At 38.1% G+C, this 18,617-nt stretch overlaps 1 protein-coding gene across 9 annotated transcripts in view; it reads right to left on the reverse strand.

Moving 5' to 3' along the window:
• The window catches only part of FN1 (fibronectin 1), a gene marked incomplete at its 5' end in the record, with an annotated part of 62,765 nt that overhangs the window by 12,860 nt on the left and 31,288 nt on the right, over nt 1–18,617 (reverse strand). For 3 of the 9 annotated variants that reach the window (XM_079135164.1, XM_079135165.1, XM_079135161.1), the window contains 15 exons: nt 723–810; nt 1,652–1,839; nt 2,998–3,267; nt 4,084–4,197; nt 4,885–5,040; nt 5,668–5,832; nt 6,489–6,605; nt 7,363–7,632; nt 8,813–8,902; nt 11,209–11,391; nt 12,536–12,808; nt 14,128–14,319; nt 16,369–16,455; nt 16,905–17,073; nt 18,486–18,580. In XM_079135164.1, coding sequence (XP_078991290.1) covers nt 723–810; nt 1,652–1,839; nt 2,998–3,267; nt 4,084–4,197; nt 4,885–5,040; nt 5,668–5,832; nt 6,489–6,605; nt 7,363–7,632; nt 8,813–8,902; nt 11,209–11,391; nt 12,536–12,808; nt 14,128–14,319; nt 16,369–16,455; nt 16,905–17,073; nt 18,486–18,580 — 2,457 coding nt within the window. The remainder of the gene's footprint in view (nt 1–722; nt 811–1,651; nt 1,840–2,997; nt 3,268–4,083; nt 4,198–4,884; nt 5,041–5,667; nt 5,833–6,488; nt 6,606–7,362; nt 7,633–8,812; nt 8,903–11,208; nt 11,392–12,535; nt 12,809–14,127; nt 14,320–16,368; nt 16,456–16,904; nt 17,074–18,485; nt 18,581–18,617) is intronic. The other 6 variants (XM_079135168.1, XM_079135163.1, XM_079135167.1 and 3 more) reach the window with 3 other exon arrangements.

The raw sequence follows: 18,617 nt of genomic DNA on the forward strand, positions 1-18,617 counted from the left end.
GAGAATGTTCAAAAGTCATTAGGAAACGTGGAAATATTCACCTTGAGTGCCTTTTTCTTTGAAGAACTGAAAAGCTTTATAAATACTACCAGTGGTTCCTAGGTCTGACTTTACAGTACCTACAAATACTTCAGTAAGTATTAAAATGATTAATTTACTATACTGTAAAAGTATGTGGTAGAAATTATAATAGCATGACCAGCTAGCAATTATATGTATATATAGCCAGTATTATTGCTAGTATTTTGTCGTTTTTATAGGGCTTCATATCTTTTTTCTCAACAGAAAGGATTCCTGTTTTATCTCTGTTTTATAGATGAAACTTTGACACTTTATGTGACTGCTGAAAGAGCACTCAGCAAGTTATTGATGGAGCAGAAACTAAAATCTGGGCCAAACTTGATCCTATACTTATGGTGCTGTTAAGATAGGGCAGAAGCCAACGTGTCCTCCCCAGACCTAACTCCATGAAAACAAATTCTAAAAGTGGCACATAAAGTAGCTGATAGTCCTGATCCGCCACATCAATGTTATCACATTACAAAAGGATTTCATTTTAGGTATCAGTGGGTCTCTTTCTGGAGGGGCATAAAACATCATCATATCAGTTTCAAGATTGGGACTCATTCCACTGTTAACTTAGTGATCACAGAATTCATTTATCATTCTTTAATTTTGTTTATACAGGAAATTTTTTGAGACTAGAAGATTTGATTACTTACTCTCAAGAGTGGTGATGACCCCCTGATCTGGTCTGCTTGTCAGTGTGTCCTTAAGAGCATAGACACTCATTTCATAGGTGGTGGCCACCTAGAAATAAGGGCATGGTGAGCTTCAGCAATGTCATTGCAAGAAGCCCAGAGAGTTTCACCTTGGCTTTAGATAATTCAGTGGTTATTATTAAAAATATTAATAAACTAACAAATCCCACAACACTGTAAATTCCTTGATTAATTTCATTTCTATACTACAGATGATCAGCAACAAACTTAAATGAAATGACTTTAAAAATGCTCTTAGGGCTTAAGCCCAAGTAAACTATTGGATTTTCATGCAAAGCTGATGACAAAAATGAAGAAAATGTGTATGAGTTTGTTTTTATTTTTATTTTGTGATATGAAAGGTATAAATCACGATTTTTTCTGATCATAGACAAAGAAAATTTTATTTTCTGTCTCTGAATCCCCCTTTCTATAGTTTCCCTGGAACTGGTCTTAGAATATTCCCAATTCTTTGGGATCCTAGCTAGTTTTCTGTATACAAGTCTGGGAGGATTTAAAAATGTTTTAATGAGGGTAGGGTCAAGTTGGGTCAGTACAGTCTGGAGAATATCTCTTGCCAAGTAAAAATGTATAACTGAAGTGAATTTATGTACTCAGCCTATCTATATGCAAATTGCCCTCCACATACATATGACCTTTTAAAATAAGTAGAATACTTCCAAAAGAGCTACACAAAATCCAAAGCTATTTATAAAATTCTGTTCCACTAGTCATTTGGAAAAGCTTAGGTCAATATAAAATTATAATAAAATTATTTGATGGCAGGAGGAAAAGATCAGTTAGATTGAGCATGAGATTATGTTTCTACCACCTTATAAACTACAGAAAAGTGGCCCTCCTTTATTCCAATGAGAGAAGTCACTTCTTACCATGAGTCCTGATACAACCACAGAGGAGCTGTCAGGAGAGAGGTCGATTTCCTTCGCTGGTCCAGTATTATCCTTGGGGGTCACCCGCACTCGATATCCAGTGAGCTGGATATTGGGTGCTGTCCACTGAGCGCTCACACTTGTTGGTGTAACCTGAGTGAACCTCAGGTTGGTTGGTGCAGGGATGGCTGTTGGAATGGTCATTGGTGAAAGTTATCTTATAGGAAGTGGGGAAAAGGGAACATAGAGTGAATTCCAAGAAGTAGAGGGATTGCTCTTGTTGGGTTAGATGAATTCCCTGGTCCAGAAAAGATTCAGTACAAGAGAGTAACAAGAAGGAATACAAAAGGAAAGAAGTGTTTGCTGAAATGTGTGTTCTATATCTGCCAATTCTCAAATTCTGGAAACGCTTTAAATACTAAAGCTCTAGAAAACTTTGGGTTTTCAAAGTTATTTGTTTTTCCTTAAAAAAAAGAAGAGTCAAATTGGCTTACTGGTCATTACAATTGATTTTCCATTTGTATGAAAACAACAATGGCCCTTTTTCTATAAATTATCTTTGTATGGAAAACCATTTCAGAGTATTCCATTCAAAAAAGATAGAATTATGTTTTTATTTTCTCTTTATTTGCACCCCAAGGCAGATGTTACTGCTAAATTTAAAGTATTCTTTGTGTGCAGCATAAGAAAATTGGATCACAATAGAAGCAGAAAAGAGAAGCAAAGAGCAATAATCAGATTGTCAACTCTAAGGTTTATACCGTCACCAGGACAAATCTTTAGCACTCTGCTCTGATTCAGAAAGCACAAGAAGATAAAGAATTGTGGAAAGTATTTGCTTTAATGACTGTTTCCTGTGTTTCTGAATCAGAATCCTTTAAGCAAATTGTACACCAGCACAAGCTATCTAACCAGGGAGAAAGGTCTTACCCACATGCTCTCAGAATCGTGCTGCTATGAAATGTCCTAGTTGGGATCTTTTCTTAGAATAAACTCTAGGATGCCAAACTTCTTTCCTTTGTACATAGTGTGAGAGTAACCACAGGGAGTCATAGCTTAGGAAATATCCAAAATTTTAGTATCATCTTCAGCTGTCTGGTTTCATGGCTTATGTAAAAGCCAAGCTACTCTAAGATTTCTTTTAATCAGATTTATTTACCTAAATATCACATAAAATTGTCTATTACCATTCCTCTTTAAAGAGGATCTTTTCTAACTAAGAATTTGAGGCTTATTTTTTTTTTCAATCCCTTACATGGGAATCAATAGCCCAATAAAGTGTACTTTCAGCAAGGCATAAAGCCTCTGCTCCCATGAGCACCCTGGTGGTGCAATTACCAAGATACCTGTGGACTGGGTTCCAATCAGGGGCTGGCTCTCCATATCATCGTGCAAGGCAACCACACTGACTGTGTACTCAGAACCCGGCCTGAGGCCTTTCAGCTCTGCAGTGTCTTCTTCACCATCAGGTGCAGGGAATAGCTCATGGATTCCATCCTCAGGGCTTGAGTAGGTCACCCTGTACCTGGAAACTTGCCCCTGTGGGCTTTCCCAAGCAATTTTGATGGAATCGACATCCACATCAGTGAATGCCAGTCCTTTAGGGCGATCAATGTCTGTTAGGCAAATTAATGGTAAGAAGTTATGTGAAAAGCAAGTTGTGAAATAAGCATTTTTATAACATGCAAAGCAGTTTTGCAGATACCATTTTTTTTGATGAATTAAAATGCAATTAACCCACTATTCAATGGAAAATTACTTGACACTTGCTTAAATATTTTTGGTTTAGGAAATATTTGATGTTGCATTACTTATTAAAACAGGTGTACATGAGACGTGTAGACACCCTGCAAAATGTCTCCACGTTGGGGGATTTATTTGCATTGATATAAAGATGTTCAACTAAGATTTGTTTTGCAATGTGATGTTAGTGTCATAGACCTGGATTTTCTATGCCTTGGAAGTGGTAAAGTTGATTTTCAATGTTACATTCAGATTGCTATAAGCTTTCTAAAACTCTTCTTTTTTTCTTATTAGTTATTTATATGAAAATTTTTTTCCAGCCACAGTCCTTCAAACATGGTAGCTTCATGATGCATACTTTAATCAACTTCACCATCCAGTCATAGAAAAGAAGGTCCTAGCAAAATATTTTGTAGATTTGCAATAGGCAAATAAGATTTTGCTGAGGCCATTTGAGCAAAAGAAATTCAAAGCACAGCAATTCACTCTGGTAATTCCACAATTTCTTTTCCTGTAAGTTCACTACTTGGCATGGAGAAAGAAAAATGTTTGCAAGGACTCTGCTCAAGATACAACCTAACCAATAAGCTAGCCCTTCCTTTGTATAAATGCAAAAGACAAGCAGAGGGGATTCAGACCCAAGAATAAAATTTGACTTTGGAAATGGAAATCACACATTGGTTACGTACTGGTTACTGCAGTTTGAACCAGGGGCTCGCTTTCGTCCTTTCCATTCTGAGCATGAACACTAACCAAGTACTCCACCGTGGGCTGTAAGCCATCAATGGTAACTTCTGTTTCATCTGTAAGAGCAGTGAAAAGCAAATGTAGCACCTATGCACTAAAAAGTCATCGAAGGGATTTCAGGAGATTGACAGTAAGCATGTGTGGTCTCAAATTTTTATTTGCAGAATTGTCATGAAAATATGGAGGAGTTAGACATCAATTTCCTCCTGGCCACACCTGTTTATTGCTAACGCAATTTTCCCATATTGGAATAAAATCACATTCATGGAGAAGGTCAAAAACTTAATATGATGCCCCCAACAATGAATGCTACTGCTCTTGGAAAAAAAAGAAAAAAAGAAGAAAGAAAATTAACTTGGTTTTAAGGTTCCTTAAGATCCTATTTTCACAAATATTTCATATAAAATAAAAACAACAGATCTTCAAAGATCTGGAAAAGTCGGTCATGCATCTTGGTGTGCATGCCAAACCAAACCACAAAGGTGGATCTGATAATTTAAGAGGGCCACATCACTAAACAGAAAGAACTATGCACATAAAACCAGAAATGTGTGCATCCTAAAACTTCTACTGTGAAATGAGTTGGAAATGATCTCGAGTCCTGAACCCATGAATGGGAAAGCATGAAGTATGGCATGAAACGTATGGTTCCCATGACTAAGTGGCCATCCACTTAGGAAGGACTATCATGTTGTCCTCCTCTGTTGATCCTACTGTATGTGACGAGAAGGGGTTATCCTTACCTGGACCTGTAGTTTTAGTTTGTGATGGTCCTATGCCATTTTTGGGAGTCGTGGTCACTCTGTAACCAGTGACTGGAGAACCTGAAGCCAGCCACCTGACACTAATGCTGTTTTCATGAACATCAACCACTTGCATCTGGGTCGGTTTGTCAATTTCTACAAATAAAAGCAAAAAGAAACCAGTGCATGCCCAGTCCTGGGAGACAAGACTGGACAAGTCCTTGTCTCTGGTTCTGATACATATTCAAAAGATCCCTTACTCCTATTAACCTCTCCCAGGTGTTTCTTTTGTAAGAATAAAGAGATAGTTTTGAGGAGTGGAAGTGCATTACAAATGTTTTCAAAATGATGGTTTTATTCTCAAAGAAGTTACACAGGTAGGCATTTGTCTTCCTACCTTATCAATACATTCATTTGTCTCTCAACAAATATTTATTGAATATTCTCTCTCTGCCTATCACTTGCAGGCACATGAGGAGTATCAATTAAAAACACATTAAAAAAAATCTGTGCTCTTGAAGTCCTTCCTGATATATTTGACTTGTAATGTTAACTACAGGTTTTGTCTTATTAAAAAGATAAATTGGGGCTAGGGGTTATAACTCAGTGGTAGAGTGCATTTTTGGCATGTATAAGGCTCTGGGTTTGATCCCCAGCAAAAAAAGAAAAGAAAAAAAAAAAAGAAAGGAAATCAGTTTTACAATGAGGAAAACACCTTGGGAGAACATTGTAAAAATTATCTGAATAAATAATCCTATGTTGCCCCAGAAAAGAACTTTGTACCTGTTCGATAATCAATGGAAACTGGCTTGCTGCTGGCTGGGCTGTCCCCACGGCCAGTGACAGCATACACTGTGATGGTGTAATTTGCTCCAGGTTTAAGGTTGCTGACAGAAGCGGTGGACATGCTCCCAGGGACAGTGAACTCCTGAACAGGGCTAGTTCCTCCTGTGTGAAAAGGGGTTAGTCCATAATGTGAGGGGCTTGGAGTTACTTGGGCATTACTGATTAATTAACATATTGAAAGCAGTATGTAAATCACATTTTATTGCTTATTCCTCTTTAAAGAGTGCTATTAATAGATCCTGGACAGGAAGGTGTATTTATGCACGTAATAAACCTTGATAAGTATATAATGTAGGGAGACAATTGTAGTTAACGTTATTTTAAGATTCTAGCTTTGGAATGTTACTGAGCTGTAGATTAACATTAAAAGGGGGAGAGGTAAGCCCTTACTCAGACTAGGATTGCATGTCCTGCATCCTTTTAAAAATTTTTCATGGAATATATTTATGTTAAAGATTAGAGAATACAGAAAAATAAAGTTAAAAATCACATTTTACCAATGATAATATATTTGTGAACTGATAATCTTTCTTTCCCTAGTTCTGCTATTCCTCCTCTAGTTTTATCATACAAACGGCTTTTTCTCTTGATTTTACAATCAACTATACATACATAGATTCCAGTTATTCTTGTACTAGACAAGTCTCTGCAAGTGTGCTGCCAAAATTATTTTAATTTCATGTCCATTTTGAGCCTTTGAATTCTCCACAGCAGACTCTGGTCAGCTCAGAATGTGAAGCAGCAAGTAACCAACATACCTGTTTCTCCATAGGTGATCCTATAATACCTCACGGTGACAGCAGGAGGCTCCCAGCTGATCAGTACACTGGTAGGGGTTGAGGCAACGATTTTCAGGTCCCTTGGGACATCAGAAACTAGAAAATATGAGGGACAAATCTTCACATCCATAACTTTCAAATGATAATTAGATGTTCTTTGTTCATTTTCCAGGTAATTGTTTTTATGTTTCTTTCAAACAAAAATGTAAATACTCTATGAAATTAGTATTACTAAAAGTTATGAACAATTCAAGAAAAGGGGTTAAGAGACTATTTAAATTGAGATAAAATGATTATTTCAAATATATTGAAGGTTTCTGTTCCCTCAACTTTTTATTTTGATAAAACCATAGCAAAGCCACAAACATAATACAATGAACACCCACATACCCTCATCTTAGGTGTGTACTGTTTGGAAACATTTGCACATTTGCTTCTCTTTCTCTCAATCATTCCAAACTAAGGTAGAGATATCAAGATGATACTTTTCCCCTAAGTGCTTCAGCATCTATCTTCCAAGAATAATGGCACTATTACACTAAAATTATATTTTTAAGGGAACTTTGAAATGGCATTATGTTTTCTGTGTTTTGAGTAAAACTTTAGTAATTAGAAACACATAAATATCTAAATTAGGTGAAAAATTTCTTGGGGTAAAGAAATTGTCTTCTTCACTATATTCTAAGAGGGAGATTTTTCTCCACACATTCTCTCACTGGCCTCTCTGTGTCTTTAACCATGATCTATTTTTTAGGAAAGGATGACTCTGCTGACACAAAGCTAAGCTATTTCATAGACTGTACCAACTGTATAGGAAAGTCTGTGTTTCTCTGAAGAACAAACAAGAAGTTACCTGTTGATTGCTGACCACGCAAGGGGAGACTCTCCTCTTTGCCATAAAGAGCAACAATGCTGACCACATACTCTGTGCCTGGATTGAGGTTGGTGAGGGTGATGGAATTCCGAGAGGGGGGCACTCTGTCTTCTCGGGGTCTTCCAACAGCATGCTCGGGACGATGGCGAATCCAGTAGCCAGTAATGGTGGCTCGGGGAGCAATCCAGTGGACGGTGAAAGAGTTTGGAGTGATATCAGAGAAGTCAATGCCAGTTGGGGAATCAAGACCTGTATTTCCCACCCGTGGGAGGAGGAGGGGAGGAAAAAAGACAAGATATCACCAGCTTAAAATGTGAGGAAGGTGTAGGAGAAAGTTACATCCATCCAACTTTTTTAGCATTTCTCATGAATGTAGTGAGGTGACCTGAACCTCAGGTTATGATGCACTGATTCAAAGCCACAGATGAAGTTTAAAGTAATATATGCACAGTTCACAATAGCCAATTCACACATTACTTTTCTTTTTCTAAGCAATCTCAGTGTTGTATACATGTCATTATAGTAGGTCTCAGTATCACATCTGAAGACCGATATTTAAGATATTGTGGGAACTGATATTTTCAAGTGCTTCAATGTTCAAGTAGTCTATGTTCCATCCTGTATCTCTCAAAGTAAAACAAGATCTGCCCACTATTGAGTTAAAGAAGCTCCCAAAGAAGCTTTCTATGCCCAAGAAGAGACTGATATGTCAATGGAGCAGTGGTAATGCTGGACATAAAACTTTCTAAAACTGAAGACATTATCCTGGACAGATTAAATGCAGGTAATCCTTCAGGAATTGAGAACTCTTAAAAACTAACAAGAATTCAGTGTTAATCCCATATTCAAATTATTTAACCCTTCTGGGACTTACAGAAAATTTATGTTTGAGTTGAAACATTCACTAATTCTATTTAATAATATACTCAGACCGAATTGTGATATGTTAACTTCCTTTTGGAAATCCTTTTTGGATTATAAAGTAATAAACATACTAAAGTTTGCTTTTTTAAAGGGAAAAATTAAAAGAAGCACATTTAAGAAAGAACATATTGTCTAATGGAAAGCAATGTCCAGCAACTCTAAAATAACAGAGATTATGAGATATTCTTCTTGGGAGTTCTTTTGTTTGTTTGTTTGTTTGTTTGTTTGTTTTTTAAAGGATAGACAGCAAAAATTTCTGAACTAATTTCAGTCCTCTCTCTGGAAGCAGGAGGAGAATGTTAGGGACTGAATTGCTAATTAGTAATTACTAATTGTTGAGTGAGACGTCTTTTAATTTTCAAGACCACTGAAGAAAAAGTAATGACAAGCCTGCCCACACCATCACCACAAAAGATAAGGTATATATTTAGAAGTAGTGTTTCATTTTGTTCTTTAAAATTGGTAGGTACGAGCTACGTGATAATGATGTTGCTCCAAGACTTACCTGTTTTCTGTCTTCCTTTAAGAGGTATGCTCTCGTGGTTTTCATAGACACTGGAAACACTGACTAAATATTCGGTCCCAGGTAGGAGGTCTGAAGGAGCAAGTGAGATTCATTTTAAACTTGAGCTTGAAGGCATGAAAAACTAAAGCGCTCCTGGGACTATTTCAACTGGTGCCATATACAAGCGTTCAGTCCTGCAGCCTACTTATACCTACATGAACAGCGATACCTGGATGGTCTGTAAGCAGGTGATGAGGACGGGTCACCTTGCCCTGGGTCCTGTCTAAGCCCTGCCCTCAGTGCTTCCTCTGAGTGACTCAGTTCCATCTGCACTGGATAGTGTGATCACTGTGAGCACCATAGACAACTGCTCCGGCATCATGGGTGATCACTGACCCTGCCCAACAACCCTACTCAGTGGTTTGCTATTTTCTAAAGCACTTTTATTATGATACAATATACTGCAAATATTACTATGTGCAGTTTGACAAGTTTTGACATAGATTTAACCGGTGTGAACCATCACTACATTCAACATGAAAAATATAACCACTACCTCTGGGAGTTTGGTTTATGATAACTGTTCCCATTTTATAAAGGAGAAAGCTGAGGCACATAGAAATGATCATTTTTAATTGACTTGCCTAAGATCTTTCAGAGGTCTTAACAATGAACCTTTACTGGAAAAGGGACATGTGCTAAAGGAACAGCAATCAATTCTTCCATATGAATATGTTTAAAACGTTTAGCATATATCCTTGAGTGTCCTTTCTTCCATTTTGATATAGCCAAGGGTACAGAGGAAGCTTTCCAAACTTTGAACTTCTGCTCACTAGACCCTCATTCCCCTGTGCACTGTCAACTTTTCAGTCTTTTTTGCAGAGGTTCCTGCAAGGTTTGGAAAAGGACCAGACGAGAGGGCTAGATGCCTGAACTTCGTATCTTCCTTCCTAGTTGTCCAGGGGCAATGTCACTTAACAACTGGGGGCCTTGGTTGTTTCATCTTTAAAGCAGGATAATAATTCTCTAAGGGGCAGTTGGCTACCTTGAGGTCACAGCATTAGGACCAAAAGGTCTTAGAACACATGAATATGCAAATGGGTGTTGGCCAAGCTGGGACCAACATGGAATGTGGGGTTGACTATATACCAGGGAATGAGGTCACCACTGTTCCAGAATGCTCTAGAACAAAAACAGCCCTGCGGATGTTATCATGCAGATGTAAGGATGTTCTCTGCCATCAGCTAGCAAGTAAGAAATCAAGATCATGGTTACAAAAAGCTGCCTTTCTTTGTGTTTTGATTTCTAAAACATGTTGGAAAGGAAGAGAATGTTTTCAGACTATCATTTGGGAATGTACCTAAATATAAGCCATTTCTGGTTATGTGGATCTTTTGCTATTCTTACACATTGTACCACAATTGTGAAATATAAGGAGCAATGTTTATGTGAAACACAGCACCATACTGCAGCCTACTCTTTATTTTCTTTCAAAAAAAAATTCTGTTCTAAAATGGCAGGGACCAGAAAAAGACAATTTCCATAAATTGTTTAATGTCAGTTGTTTTCTAAGACCTCAGCCTTCTGAGAAATCCTGCCAATAAGTGCTTTTTGAAGTACATATTAAACTTCTGTCTTTGCAATATCCTGATCTATCCCAAGCAATCAGCCACTATTTATAAGTTTTCAAATGCTAGATAGATTATCTGCTGATACTTAAACCAGAAAAAAATGAAAACACAACAGATATGGGGACATTTATGGTGATATTTTCAATCCTCATATTTTTTCTTTTCTAAACACTTAGGTTTAGTCAATAATCTCTCTTGATATTCACTTATTTTTATGTGCTTAGTTGGAAGCAGAATGGGTTGGAAGTCTTGGAACATTACTGCTAGGGGTTTCCACTATGAATTTTTGAAAGTTATAGATATCAAAAGTATATTGATCTTTTTGGGATTGGTTGATATCACTTATAGTGGTGGGAGTGAGAGAAGAATGGGAGGAACTTTAGATTATGTAGAAGTAAATGAGAGGGAGGTGGAGTACGAAAGATGGTGGAATGAGACAGACATCGTTACCCGAGGTACATGTATGATTACACAAATGGTATGAATCTACATTGTGTACAATAGAAACGAAAAGATGTACCCCATTTGTGTACAATGAATCAAAATGCAGTCTGTAAAAAAAAAAAATAAAATTTTTTTAAAAAGTATATTGAGGTAGAAATAAGCATTGTGTCTTTCAGAATTTATAGAAGCATACCCGGACTTGGATTTAGTTTGGAGCTATGCTATGGCTCTTCTTCTGAGTTGATTTTCTCCTTGAGAACTCAGAGCCAGTACATATGCTCCAAATCAGTACTTATGAAACTGATGCACCCTATTTCTTACTTGTTAAGACCACCGCATTGTCTGTTGGAGAAATCGACAACTCTGCAACATCCTCCTCGTTTTTCACGGGTGAGTAGCGCACCAGCAGGTTGCTCAGCTCAATAGATGGAGGGGGTGCCCAGGTGACACGCATAGTGTCTGGACCAACATTGGTGAATTTCAGGTCCGTGGGAGGAGGGACAGCTGGTTTCAAATAAAAAGGAAGATCAAATTAATGTAATTTTAAAGTCAAAGCTCACAAATCCACTGGAAAGGTAAAAAAAAAAAGTCAATATTTCATGCATAAAGGAAACAGAGTCATAATCATGCAAATAGTCTAATCTAAATCTAATCTAAGTCATGGTGGACTACTGTTAAAAATAAAACATTACATCCAGTACTGTTAGGCCCCTTGAAGCTTTCTGCCATCGTCAATGTGTTTTAAAGAATCATTTTAATCTACTTTCAAACAGGGTGATTTTACATACAAGACTAATACCACTGAAGATTATTTTATCCCAGGCCAAAGAGGCTTAAGTTGCCACACAGCAAAGAGAAACATAGCGGTTACTTTCCAAAAAAACACATGCACACAAACACAAGACAAGAAGGTCCTAAATGTCCCCCGCCCCGATGTGAAATGTCTACAAGCTACTGGCATAGACACAATTCCATTCCGTGAATTCTACTTACAAGTGAGAAGGGTTCATGCAAATTGGTTCTCAGCATGTTTCTTCCCATGCAGGGCAGAGAACCTTTACGATGTTGCATGCTGGTCCCCAGACTGTGGTTAAAGAGGAGTTCCTTTACCTTACGATAGCAACAAAATCTAAAATGCTCCGAAGTTCATTTTTCTCATACATCAAAACAACCCTTTCCATTCTACTTTAAATTTTGGTGAGTTTTTGGTTAGCTACAGAGAAGGAACTGGTGGAGTTTATTAAGAGGTAGAAGGAGAAGCATAATGGCATATTCTGGAAGTGTATCTTTCAGCGTTAACTGGTGCTCATCTTAAAATTTGGTATTCCTGTTAGATTTTTTTTTTTAAATGCTAGGTCTATAAACTTAACTCACCTATGCTGCTTTATATTTAATAGACCAGACATCTAGATTTCTCTAGTTTTATGCATACTTGCAGTTTAAATCAAAGTGCACTTAAGACTGCTTGCTTACGCCTTCATTCAATTAGTCAGGCATATGCTTTAGATTCCTTATGCCCAATCCACCCGTTTTAATCTATGTGGCCAATTGCTGGCTTCTCCCTTGAAACATCCATATTTAACCAGAGTGACTGTTGGCAGCATGCAACACCATCCACGTCTCAAACACAGAAGTTTTCAAAATTCACCCGTTTGCTGTGTCAGTGTAGTAGGGGCACTCTCTCCGCCATTAATGAGAGTGATAACGCTGATGTCATAGTCAATGCCGGGCTCCAGCCCTGTAACTGTGTAGTATCCTACTGAGGAGTCCACAAAATCTTCAAAAATAGGGATCCCTTCTCCTGCCGCAACTACTGTGATGCGGTACCCAATAATGGTGGAAGAGTTTAGCGGGGTCCACCTCAGGCCGATGCTTGAATCGGTTATATCAACAAAGCTTAGGTCAGTGAGTTGGGGCACCTCTATTGAGTTACAAAGCAAAGAGGGGGCAACAGGAAAATAGAGGCAAAAAAAAGAGGAAAAAATAAAGCAGTGTTTATCAGGTTACCAGTAGTCAAATCGGTGGAATGGTAAAGCAATGATGGTAATATGCAATCTGCTTCAAATTATCTGAAAAGATTTCCTAAGTAACATGAGTAGTTGGCTTCCCTGGGAGAATAAAACAGGTTATAATATTCTGTTAGGGATTTCCTTGCATTTTGAAAATGTCCCTAAACAGTACAATTTGACCTTCTCAGATTCCTAAAAATCATAGGCCATTTGAGGATGTCAAAACCATTCCACAAACCCAGACACAATATCCACAGTAAGTATCAGCAATGATTTTAAAAAACATCTCAAACTGTTTCAGTAGGAAACTAAAAGCTTGCATGAAGATTTTAAAAAATTGGCTGATGAATGGTTTTTTTTTTGCCCCATACAAACTCATGTCAACATCATGGTGATAATATTAATGCATTATGGATGTATGGTGTGAAATGTGCCTTTCAAAAAGCACATTCAGGCCAAGGACAGACAGGCCTGAGTCCAAGGCCACTGCCAATCTTTTAATTCATAATCAAAGTTATTTAATTAGCATTAGTAAACACATACCAAATAGTGCCAAAGGGAACACAATCTGTCCAGTAATTTCATTCTGTCATAATCCAATTTTGGACAAACAATGAACCTATCCCTAGATAGGGCTTTGCAATGTTGTTTTTTAATTCGTAAGAAGGAATGCCCTGTGGGCGTGGCCTTTATTTCCTTCTTCCTTCTCTCTTCCCTCTCCCAATGTTAAAAAAGGTGGCTTTGAAGTTGCAAGATAAGGAATTTGACATTGTCAACCATGTACTATTTCAGTGCTCACACATGGAGACAAAAAATATTTTATTTTTAGACAGCTGCTAAAAACTGATATGGACTATAAAATCAGGCACAAACGTACCAATGGGATGCATTTACCATATTACTTTTAGCCCGTCAGCACTGAGTACAGACACATGACGTTGTTTTAGTAATTTCCACGTGAGCAAAGAGTAGAGTTAATGCCATGGTTGCCACTCCATTACATACCCATCGCAACAAAGAGCATCCCAGTGAAGCACAGACAGTGAAGCAGTGTTATCAGCAAGCCTTTGTCCAAACAGTCGTTTTGACTTTGCAGTTTTGGAGAGTGTGGTTGGGAGGCTGGCATTAAATCCCAAACACACTTGACACATTCAGCCAGCTGGGGATTAAGATGCTAATCCCTTCTTATTGAAACTGCCACTCTGAGGATAACAGCTTATTTTTCTATTACCTGGGATGATGGTATCAGAGATAGGGACACTTTCCTTTTCATCTTTGACAGTGTACACACTGACATTGTATTCCAGGCCAGGACTTAGGTTTTCAAAAGTGCAGGAACTCTGATGGGCAGGAACCATTTCTTCCAAAGAATATCCCTGCTGTCCATTTGTAGGGGTGGTGGTTATTTTATAGCCAGTGATATCTGGAGAGAACAGAAAGGAGGCAGTTATGGCAGAGTACTGATGACCCACAGAGTAATAATGGAGACTCCATGCTGGACCACAAAGGAGGCTGAGTTTTACTGAGGGTTCTACTGTCATCCAACCCTTTGAGGCTGACCAAGAGTCCGAGTACAGTCTTGAAAATCTTGAACATTGCGTTGAAGAAAAAAAGCTTGGTACAGAAAGACAAAACTGTGGATTCTCATTCATTTGTGGAAACTATAAACATTGATCTCATAGAAGAAGAGAGTAGAATGGAGGTCACTAGAGACTAGGAAGAGTAGCAAGGGAAGGCGATCCAGAAAGGTCAGATAATGGGGGACAGTGGTGCACACCTGTGATCCCAGCTTGGAAGGCTGCTGCAGGAGGATCTTAAGTTTGAGGCCAGCTTCAGCAATTTAGCAAGGCCCTAAGCAGTTTAGTGAGACCCTGTCTCAACATAAAAAATTTTTTAAGAAGAGGGCTGAGGATGAGGCTCAGTAAAGCACCCCTGGGCTTAAAGCCTGGGAAGGAAGGAAGGAAAGAAGGCGAAAGGAAGAGGAAAGGAAAGGAAGGTAGGTAGGTTAGATAATGGTGCCAAAATACAGTTAGATAGAAGTGATTAGTTTTAGTGTTCTACAGCATGCTAGGGTAACTATAATCTACAATAATTTATGATCTATTTTGAACTAACTAGAAGAATCTGAAAGCTCCCAACACAGAGAAATGATAAATGTTTGAGGAGATGAAAATGCTAATTTGATCATTATACATTGTATCCATATATCCAATTATTTTACTGTATCCCAAAAACATGTGCAAATTTTATGCATCAATTACAAAAAACAGTGCTACCTTTAAACAACAAGAAGGAGGAGGAGAGGGGGGAGGAGGAGGAGAAGAAGAAAGGAAATCTTGGAAAGAGAGGAAGTGATAACCAATTCCTCTCTTCTACCACTCTCCCCTGCTTTTCATTAATGAATCAACTCTCTGCAGGACAGTTGAGGGCTACTGCATTTTACAGTATGAAACACTCTCATGGTATGAAACACTCTCAAGGTGGTGATGCTCATTCTAGAAAAAGATTATAAATTATTGAAGACCTCAGAAATCATGGAAATTGGGCAGTAAAAGGTTTGAGGGGGAGGAGGGAAACATTCAGACAAAGATAGTGACAACTAGAGATCTGAAGGACCCAGAGAAAGATAAGAGGAGGAAGTATGATTTTTCACTCACCAAAGGACAAGGAACAATGGTGGATTTTATCATTGGGAACAAGGTGAACACTAAAGTGGTATCTACAAGGAAATCCAACTTGATGGGAAGAAATATTTAGGTCATTGCATTTGCTAGTGATCATCCAATGAGGCCATTGAAACTGGACATTAATGATCAGGTGCCAACCAGCATGAAACTGCCCAGCAGGAAATTTTAAAATCAGAGTAACTCAGTTGGAAACAAGGTAGCTTTGGCTTAAACTATGTTTTCATAGATTTAAAAAAAAATTCACCAAAATCATTCTAGACTGCAGAGGGAAATTAAAGGACATTTTGAGCTACTTTTATTTTGTGTGATTGTAAAGATTGATCAGATTTAGAAACAATCACTTCAGCTTTATACCCACATAGCAGTAAAAAGTGTGCAAGAAACACTTTTTACATTTTTTTTTTTGTACCAGGGAATTGAACCCAGGGGCACTTTACCACTGAGCCACATTTCCAACCTTTGTTATTTTTTTAATATTATATTTTATTTTAGAGAAGGAACTCTCTGAGTTGCTATGGGTCTCACTAAGTTGCTGAGGCTGGCTTTCAACTCATGATCTTCCAGTCTCAGCTTCCCAAGCTGTTAGGATTACAGGCATGGGTCACTGCACCCAGCTACTACCTGCAAAACTTTTAACAGTAAAATTAGAAATAGTTAAATGATACATTCCTCAAGTATAACAGGAACCAATGCAACCAACATTAGCCAGAACTTCTGTTTAATTTACAGTCTTGGTTTTGGGAAGGTATAGTAGGTATTCACCCTCTGACCGGTCTAAGGCCTACCTGGGGTGGTGCTCCTCTCCCAGGACACAGTAAGTATGCCAGTATTAGGGTTGGCATCCAGGTGCAAGTTCGAGGGTGGAGACAACGCTATGCAGAAAGAAAATGTTAATTAAAATTAGAGCTAAAACAAAGCACTTGGCCAGAGGAATGTTTTTGTCCCTTCCTTCTTTTCCCTTCCTCCCTTTCTTCTAGAATTGCTGAAATTATAGAGGTTATACTATGAAAATATGAAAACATGGTGGACAGTAATCCTCCAATAGAGGATTTTTTTTTCGATCAATGATTTTGTACTACTAATGGAATTATTTCCATCATTCTACTTCACAAATACTCTTGATGGGGAAAAATCATTTCTTATGCCACAGAATACATGGCATGAGTTGAATCTGCTCTTCCAAACTTTTATAAATAATAAGTCGGGATAAAATATTTCCCCCATATCATTCTCATAAGTACTGCTATTGACAGCAGATTTTAAAAAGCGAAACGGTTTGAAAATCTAAAAGAAAAGAAAAAGACACAAGAACTCTCCCTACGTGTCACCACTCTGTTGATAATTGGTATGTCCTGTTCTTTCCCATCTCTCAGGACTTGAACGGTGTAAATGTATTCCATTCCTGAAGTCAAGCCGGACATGACGGCGCTTCCTGATTCTGAAGTCACTTCTCGTGGGGCCTCACCTCCCTGGCTTGGTTCCACACTCAGCTAGAGGGAGGAGAGCACATGAACACCCAGGTCAAGCTTTTCAGGCATGTTACTGTTGACAGGCTGTGGTTGTAACATAACATGACTCCTCAGAAATGCACAATGTACTTTTACTGGGGATATTTTCCAACTCCATTTCCCACCTCAGCTGGAAATTCCCTGTATTGGGGCCAGGGTGAAAGAAGTGTCTTCCAAATGGCACTAAGATGGTTTGTGATGGAAGGTTCCAGAGAAATGCCTGGAACCTTCCATTAAAAATGCTGATTTGCTTGATAAAGGATCTCCTGGTACAAACAGGGAGCTCTGGGGTACATGGTAGTTTACTTCTATTTTCTTTTGTGCTAGAAGAAATTCCCTAGGCACTCTATTAAATGAGTTATTCACATCCAATTCACTTTTCAGCTGCCCCTATAGCACTTCACTACAAAAAAAAAAAAAAAAAAAAAAAAACAAACAAACAAAAAAAAAAAACACAAAAAAATACACACAAAACCGTCTTGTTGAAGAAGTGTGTTCATAGCTTCATAGCTTCAACTGCAGGATATGTTGCAAAAGAATTAAAATGATGTGCCCATAGTTTTAAATCCTTTCAAATTTCTAATTCAAAAACCCAGGTAACATTGTGTTTTCAAATGGTGTTAAGACTCCAGAGAAATCCTTCATATGCTATGCAGTTTCTGAAGGTTAGATTGATGTTATTAAGGAAAATTGCCAAGGTACATTGGTGCACTTCAAAAAGGAGTTTCTCTAAGTGGTCTAATCAATATAGTCATTTGCATACTCAAAAAGTGACCTCTGGTCTATTTCTTAAACAATCCTGGGGGTTTAGTCTTAATTTCAGTCATAATAAATTATTTCTTCCTCCATACTCTATATACCAATGAAAGTAATTCTTTCAAGCATATTCATTTGTATTCATCATTTCCCTAATATCATTATTTTAAAGAACATGAATCCAGATATCTACAGGGGAGACCTCGATCTTAACTTCTATTAAGAGATTTACCCACAGGGCTTTGAACAAGTGGAGAGGACACTGATTGGATAAAAATGTGATTTTGAAATGACTCTGAGTTTAATTGTTCTCCCTAAATTGGCTTTTGTGAACTCCTTGGCACCTATTTAGAACAACACATCAAATGGAGTTCTCCTATATTTTTCTTAAATGCAGTTCCCTGGGGGAAAGGATAGAGAAAATAAAACAGCAACAACTAACAGGTCCATGCTAATGGTTTCTCCTTTGCAAAGCACTCAGTCCATCCTTACAGCAAGTAATGAGGTAGGCAAGGGGCAACAGAAGCAGGTGACAACATCCAGGTATCCTCTCCTGAATAGCTTCTATCCACTGTGTGCACAATCAGTAGGGCACCTCAAGGCTGCATCACAGGAGTTTAGGAACATCTGCAATTTACCTTAAACCCAATCCTTGGAGCAGGGGTCCATGTGATCGTGATGCTGGTCGAAGTGACCTCTGTGGTGAAAGGTGGAATGGAGCTCAACGGCTGCACTGAGAAATGAATCGACACGTGTTCAACCCTTCGACT

Source organism: Sciurus vulgaris (genome assembly GCF_902686455.1).
Source record: "Sciurus vulgaris genome assembly, chromosome: 3".
NCBI classification, from domain to species: Eukaryota; Metazoa; Chordata; class Mammalia; order Rodentia; family Sciuridae; genus Sciurus; species Sciurus vulgaris.